Source organism: Megalobrama amblycephala, linkage group LG24, assembly GCF_018812025.1.
Source record: "Megalobrama amblycephala isolate DHTTF-2021 linkage group LG24, ASM1881202v1, whole genome shotgun sequence".
NCBI lineage: Eukaryota > Metazoa > Chordata > Actinopteri > Cypriniformes > Xenocyprididae > Megalobrama > Megalobrama amblycephala.
In genome coordinates, this window is record NC_063067.1 from 33,655,650 (window position 1) to 33,664,106 (window position 8,457).

Consider the following 8,457-nt stretch of genomic DNA (forward strand, 5'->3'; position numbering starts at 1 on the left):
ATTGATGCTGAAAATTCAGCTTTGATCACTGGAATAAATTACATTTTGAAATTCACATTCAAATAGAAAACAGTTATTTTAAAGTAGTCATGAAATCAAAATTGACCCTATTTACTTTGTTAGTGCATATTACTAGTCTTGTGGTGAACAATTAAACTGTGCAAGTTAATACACAGTCGTGGTAATCTTTATCAAAATCTGACTTCCAGTCTGGAAAGGCGTTCCTTCTCTGATGAAGTCAGTTTGACGGCTCAGGTTGAAAACACGTAATCCACTCCTCTGCAACCGTTAGTCTGCTTTGAGCGAGAGATGGAGAGGAGGAGCGCTAAAGTAACACTCTGCCCTTCTCTGTTTCACTTGGAAATACGTCACGACACTGGAGAAAAGTTGTTTGCAACTTCCGGTTCACAGGGAATTTAAAGCTGCAGTCTGTAAGTCTTTGTCGCCATCTCTGTTTGAACCCTGAAATTGCAGTTATTTGCGGAGTTATCTTCTTTACGTGGGTTGTGCATCGGCAGAATCTAATGTTTTGAGGTGTATGTGTGGGAAGTCGATGATTCTGGATTACAAGCCACCATCAAACTGACAAATACAAAGTTCTGTCATGAAACTCTAGATGGCGCAGACTAATAACTCAACCTGCTGGTAATCACATCATTATCTATAGGACGCAGCTGATTGGTTCCTGCTGTATCAGTAGCCAATGAGCTTTTGTGTTCAACCCTCAAATGCTTGGGCAGCATTTGCCTTAGCAGTGCAGTGCGCTTTCAGAAAGTTTAATTACATTCCAGCTGCTGAAAGAAGAGGCTACAAATGATCCGTCACCTGCAGCATCCACACATGTGATATAGCCTACTAGCCGGGACTCCTTCTTTATGTATACAGACGTGACATCATGACGCAAAGACGAACGGCTGCATGCTTGAATTTCCCGTGGAAGTACCACTCAAATTACAAGTTGTGAATCGGGCGAAGGTAAGGAGATAGTTTGAACACTGGCTGGTTATGTACTTGCTAAAAAATTGATTTTAGATCATTTTTAACCCCCCCAAAATTAATTTAATATATATATATATATATATATATATTTTTTTTTTTTTTTTTTTTTTTTGATCCAGATCATTTTTGTCTGTTATCTGTTTTAGCAGCACATTTCAGCACAAATTGTTTTATTGAAGAATGACAACTATATTAAAATATGAATACTTTTAATTACAGATTCTAAATTCCAGTTATTTCGATTATATAACATAATAATTAAATATAATGGTGAGTTTTAGCACAGTCCGCTCAACGCAAGGATGTTGTTCTCTTAAGAAAATAGCTTTTTTTCCCATGAGATCTGGCCTCATTCCATGTGAAAGACAAACTCTTACCGACCCCAAACTTTTGAACGATAATATAAACAATTTGCATCCTTCACCCTCATTCATTTGTTTTCAACAGCAATGTGTAGTAAAGCTTCCTGATGCATGAGAAATGATTTATAATATCTCACACGCTGTCATCAGATCTAGTAGTACCTAGCATATCTAAGATATCAAAGGTGGAAGACAGCCAAGTAACACTATTGGCATCTTTTATGCTGAAGAGTGTTTTTCTGGCGTATCTCAGCTAATATGCTAAGGGTGCTATTGACATGAGAGAATAAGCCAAGCCCAAGGTTAGTGTGCAAACACGGATATACTCATTACTAGTCTTAACTCATATGTGAGGACTTGCAAGAACAAGGAGTGGCAGAACTGATTGAGGATATCCCGATCAAGTTTTCTACGCCCACAATCCCAGTCATTTAACACTGAGAATCTGCTGATACCGAGTCCTGATCTGATACTTGTATAGTGCTTGGTGCACACTTCAAGTACATGAAAGTTATTCAAATTAATCCAATGTATTTAGGGCCATGCAAAGAGTTTCTCAGGGGCATGTGCCCAAGTGAAATGTTTTCCGTGACTAAACGGTGATGGCACAACTAAAGAGCATCATTCACAGGTTTCTGTACAGCCCTAACTACAGCATAGTGTATTATTCTGCCATGTATTTCTACCAAATATCATTCAGTTGATCAGTGATATTCTCTCTCATGTTTGATGTCACTGCCTCTTTCATTTCATCTATTTCTGATTGATTTATCTCCCGTTCGTCTCCTGCTATCCTGATTAGTATTAGCAGAATTGTCCTGGGGCGCAGTTCCATCTTCTTAGGATCTCTTTTGATCAGAAACACCATCAGCTTTACTCACAGATATAAGAAATTCAAATATGCTTTACTCTCTTTTTGGCATTTTGGCGATATTAACTTATTTTTGATAGAATAATTCATCAGCTATATACACTCTCTCTAAACTTTCCACTACTCACTGCGCTCAAAACAATAAGCAGTAAGCACAAACCAATGAGTGATTTTGAACTTAAGAAAGCTGATTGGTCAAAAATATATACATTGAGAGCCAATAGCAAGACATACCCTGCGTTCCAATGTCCATACTATCCATCCTAAATAGTATGTGAGATTAAAATAAGTGTGTCCCAAAGCATAGTATGTTGAAAAGAGTATGCCAAAAGTCCCCGGATGGTCTACTATTTCCGGTAGATTTTCGAAGTGTGGATCCGTGCACACTATAAAGGCTAATATTGCCCACAACCCATTGCGCGTTGGACGAGGATTCAGTTCAGAACTACAAACACGAGTAAAAAATGTTAAAAAACTACAAAACATGGCGGATATACGCGATCGACGCTGAGAGGTTTGAGTGACTAATAATCAGTTTAACCTGATAGAAAAAATATATTTAATGTTATTCGTGTTATTTTTCATCAGCAAATACCAATGTAGACTTTTATAAAGATCCGAATGGCCATTAACTTTTATATGCATCATTATGCATTAATATGAGGAGAGTTCTCCACATGAAAGACTCGCGACTGCAGATCAACATGCTGCATTTCTCTCCGATACGGTAGGAAATTAGCTAATTGAAATGTGGAGGATGAAGATGATTGACAGGCCAGTTTACGGTGACAGGATGCGACAGAGAGAAAAGACGCTATTGTATGACGTGATAGTATGTCCCAAAGCTTGTCTACTCTTTTGCTACACACTCAAAAGTAAGCACTTTTTGTTCACAGAAAGAGTATATACTTTTAGGGCGTAGTATAAGTAGGCGAATTGGGATGCGGCAATAACCTCCAAATACATAACCGAAAATCGATCAGTTCCTTTGAAGATTTTTGTTAATCTTTGAATGAAGATATCTTTAGTAGTGCTGTCAAGCAATTAAAATTTTTAATCTAATAATTGCATGATGTGGCGATTAATTAATCTCATTAAAATATTTAATTGCACATCAATTTTGGCAGAGAAATTAATTTGAAGTAATTATTATGTAAAGCATCAAATAGACATTACAAAAAGTAGCTTCAGAAAGAAATATTTTATTTGATTCAACGACACATGAACTTTTGGACCATGAGGTTGAGTAAATTACTGAATTTTGATTTTAGGGTGACCGATACCTTTAATTTTTTTTTTAATTAATATGGAAATATGAAATTATTTTTTAAATAAAATTAGACTAAATAAGAAACTAAAACTGCCAGTAGGTGGCAGTAAATGTCTTAATTATTAAGTTGTTCATTCATCCATTCGATTTATTCAATGGCTGATTCATTCAGGAGTGAAGTAAATGGTTCTTCAGGCTTGTTGGGTTTTGAAGCGGCGCTACACAGACCGATCGGTGTATGATATCAAAGTATCACGAGAGCGATTAGAGAGCAGACGGCTCTGTTTGGTTTTGAATCGCTCGCGCTGTACTTTGATGTCGTACACCGATCGGTCTGTGTAGTGCCGCTTCAAGCCCAACAAATCTTTTATGAATGGTCCACTGAATCATTGATTTCACTCGGCTCCAAATGAAATGAAACAATGCTGTGCATTTTTGCCGAGAGACAGTTATGTCTCATCTTTATATTTACATTTTAACAAAATAGACAATATTGTGTCTAAAATAACACAATGTTAACTTATTATTTACTGAACTGTTGTATAAAATCAGTATTGCATTTGCACTCGTTATATAGGCTATGGGACAAAAACAGCACTCGTGTAATATTGCACTCGTTACTCGTATGGTATTGCTTAACTCATATGATCTAAATATGAGCCAAAAACTCAAACGGGCATTTTTGCCTCCATATCTTGAATTTTAGGGACTTTCTGACTGCATTCTAGGCTTCATCATGCACCCTGCATCATATGAACTACAGGGTCTGGGGCGATAAAAATTTGAAAGCATTATTTTTTTTTTTTACCCTAATTAATTAATCTAATTAAATGTGCAGCCCTTAATTTTTAGAGAAACCTGAGAGATTTATTTCCATCCATTCCACCAAAATTTTAACATTTGAGAAAGTTGATAAAGGGATTGCGAAAGTAATCCATATGAATTTAGCAGTTTAATCAAAGTCTTTGGTAGAGACTTGATCGCTTTATATGATGAATGAATTTAATTAGGGCTTTATTTACATATAAACTTTGATCAACGCACACATAAATAGAGCACATCAAATATGGTGTATGGAAGCTTGTTTGGTGGATGTTTGCAATGCATTTTTAAACTTTTTGAAGCATCATAGTTTTGATGGAATGGACTTTCAATGGAGGGTGAGAAATATCTCAGGTTTCATTATCATATCTTTGTGTTTTTTGAAGAAGAACGGATGTCTTATGGGTGTGGAACGACAAGAGGTTGAGCAACTGATGACAGAATTGTAATTTTTGGACGACTAAACCAAAGATTGGAGAATGTCTTTGTCAAACATGATCTGTTCAACAGAAAAAAAGCATGTCTAGTAGAGCTTGATGTGACAACGCTTTACTACAGGGGAATCACGTTCACACACGAACACAAAACAAAACCCAGAGCCAAATGCTAAAAATGAAAACATCCTTCATGCAAATTCAAAAATATTTGTTTTGAGCAACTACATAAACAGTTTAAAGCCTCAAAGCATTCTGACAATGCACGAGGCTGAGAATTTGGCAAGCGTGGTCAACAAGCTCCTACTTGTTGGACTATTCAGACTATCTTTATGTTTTTATTGTGAATGTCACACTCTCACTGCATTTGACTTTTAAACCACTGACCACGATAAGAACAGTTATGGATACATATTCACAAATATAAAGGACTTTTTAAGCAAGGAAAGGTCCATTTAAATGCGTGCTGCTGCATCTTCTGGAACTATTTTAAGAAACCGTAACATTTGAATTAAGCAAGTTCATGCTACATAGCCCTGACTTATTCTCCAGTGCGGAGACGGTTCTTTCCCTCAGGCCTGCAGAGACCCTTTGAAGGGTTGAGAATATGACAGAATGTCTTAAGCTTTAATCTCAGCAGGTACTGTGTGCAGAAAGCAGCGTGCAGCGCTGGAAGAACACCACCACCCTTACATGCAGCACGGACTGACCTCAAAGCTCCAACTGATAAAGTAAAGCAAATGTCTGCCATAACTGTCAGTCTGGTTTGAATCTACATGGCACAGCCGCACCCTTTTTAAAGTAAAAGGGGGGAAGAGGGTTGGGGGGGGGGCAGTCAAAGGAATGAAGACCTCCTACTGCTCAATGGACTACAATGAGATTAAGAGCTAAACATAAACGTCATTCTCTCACTGAGTGTATAATAAGCCTTTTCACTTCCTCATCTGGAGAGATAAACCAACCAAGTTGAAAACTTCATGCACAAATGGCCATTTTTAGGCAAGGTTTATTTGGCTGTTAAGTCATCTGGATTCCAGAAAGGGGCTCGTTCAGTCTGTGGTCAATGCACTAGTGAGAATGAAAACAGTCTTTTTCACATACTTCCGTGTCTCTGGAACAACATTTAAAAGTCAAGCAGATAAAATCTATGGTGGTGGCTTATCATTTCAGTCTCGTTCTATCAGTAGTTCAGAAAATTCATAAATATTTTTTCAAAAGAACTCTTAAAATAATGGTAAAAGTGATGTTTGGAAAGGATTTTGGAAGAAAATTGGAAAAAGGTGTGTTTCAAACCAGCTAACTAGAGAGTATGTAACCGCAGACGGTTCATTCACTGTAAATAGGGGTTTATATTTAAAGCACAAACAAATTACACTCTGTTTGGGCAGATATACTGTACGTGACTCACTCAAAAACACATGAGGAACTGATTTTGAAGTTGACTGAAGCAGCCGAATATATAATCGCATAATATACTGTTTGCTTTGCATTATTCTATTTGTGTAATTTCTAGTAAATAATAATAATAATAAATAAAAAAATGAAGTGAATGATGAGGTTGGCAACATTAAGTCACCTCTCATATAATCATTTCCAACTCCTCATATCATTAGTATAAATGGTGCCTCTCCCACTAAATATGTAGGTTGGGTCAAATCTGTTACAAAACATGCTTATTAAACACCTTACATCATGTGTCCATGTTAATGCAGTAACATTTAACTAAAAAATATTTTATACTGTTCATCAGCATTACTCAGTACTTAAGTAAAAAGAATACAAAGTTTTAAAATGTCTTTGAATCACAAGAGTGTCACAAAGTAAGCAGTAAATGAAAGTGATGTGCATAAAAGCCATATTAAAATATACCTTCTCTGAGCCACCTCTTCCCCCAATTTTGTGTAAATGAAATATTAGATCCACACTTGGGTAAAGTTGGTTTTATATTCGCACATTCGGACATCCGTATTCAATAGCCTTGTTAATCACACTACATTGGACATTCAGTGGACATTCACAAGTAAATATGCCATTAAAACAACACTTGCCTATTTTGATCGACTGTGAAAAATGTTGTAAGTTGACAATCGTTGGTTGTCAATATCATGTTGCTGCTTAAAATTCGCAAACATTAATTTATTGCACATTTATTGGAAAGTCTGAATTTATCAGAAGTCTGAATGTGCGAATATAAAACCAACTTTACCCAAGTTAGATCCACCTTACACATTTCCATTGTTTCATATATTTTATAATGAAGAATGTATAGTATTGGATCTGTATATTAATCATACATCAGTCATAACACTATTTATGCAATCATAATTAAGGTTAAGTAATGCATCCACCTATTGCTTTTAATACTAATTATGTCTCTTTTTTAAATATCTGCTAGGCAGAACCAATATTTGACAAAATATTATAGTTAAGTGCTGGACCACAAAACTTAAAACAAAATATCTATTTTAACGGTTTATTACTAATATTTAATAAGAATGATTTAGAAAAAAAAAAATGTAAAAGCATGATTAGCTTTTAGATAAAAGTCGAATAATGAAATTAAAGTATTAGGTGAATTTATCCTCTTAGACAGTTTAAATGACAGAGGATGCCCACATATGCTGTCTAGGTAGGCAGCTCGCTAGTTTTTGAGACACAACCAAGAGGACTTTCTCTCTCAGAAGTTCATGTAAACTATCAGAATGCATTAACCTCGAGCGCACTGCCTCTATAGTGAACCTGTGCTGAACCCACCGCGGTCGAGAGTCCAGCGAGGAGCCGCAGCTCTGCACCGACAGCAGCGTCGGGGACTTCCGCGCTCCGAGCGGAGTTGGCTGTAGACTGCACGGGGACAGGAGATTACTCTGCGAGCAGAACGAGCCTCTCTCCCTCTCCAGGAACACTTCGGTGCTCCCGACGTTACTGAACCCAGAATCCGACGGCAGAACCAGGATGGGCGGAACACTGAGCAGCCCGAGTCTGGGGACAGAGAGGCTGGAGAAGGTCCCATCGGTGCTTGCCGCAGCGGACAGTTCACTCACAGCCGCGCCGATGTCAGCGCACTGAAACTCTGCATCACCGGGGCCCGCTGCGCTGGCATTGTTCCGCACAGGCCGTCCGTCTAGGGATATATTAGTGAGAAACAAAAGCGCAGCTTGTCTCCTCCGCGAATCTTTACTTTTCCGCAGATGATCTCTGTGCAGTTTGCCAGTGCATGGGTTCAGTGCACTCTGCGGACTGCAGGCAGCAGCCGCCATTCTCAAGTAACCCGTCTGCTGATGCTCGATACTGTTTCTACCCCGGCGCGACTCATCCGGACACGCCTGCTCTTATCTGATTGGCTTAGAGTACAGGATTTTAGTAAATAGATAGAGCATGCGTGAATTTGATTGGCTGATGAGTCATAAAGTGTCTGAAATAAAGCATCAGGCGCGCTCTGAGGAAGAGAGAGAGAGAATGAAGGACTGATGCAGTTTTGCTGCTTTGTTATTATGTTAATTTTATATATTCATATTTCATGGATTAAATAGCAACTAAAGCTGACTGAAAATAGTCTTACTTGAAATGCATCATTGCATCGTTGCCCAAAAATTATAGTTGTGTCTCGTCCATTGACAGCAATTTAACCACCACTTTCAAGGTACTAAAGACATCAATAAAACAGTCATGTGACTGCAGTGGTTCTTCATGTTATGAAGA

The 8,457-nt window shown here is 37.7% G+C and overlaps 1 protein-coding gene across 1 annotated transcript in view; it reads right to left on the bottom strand.

Moving 5' to 3' along the window:
• cables2b (Cdk5 and Abl enzyme substrate 2b) overlaps window positions 1-8,057 on the bottom strand; it is a 38,854-nt gene extending 30,797 nt beyond the window's left edge. Inside the window, exon 1 of the mRNA XM_048177454.1 lies at window positions 7,513-8,057. Coding sequence (XP_048033411.1) covers window positions 7,513-8,015 — 503 coding nt within the window. The 5' untranslated portion in view covers window positions 8,016-8,057. The remainder of the gene's footprint in view (window positions 1-7,512) is intronic.
• Window positions 8,058-8,457: the final 400 nt, after the last annotated feature.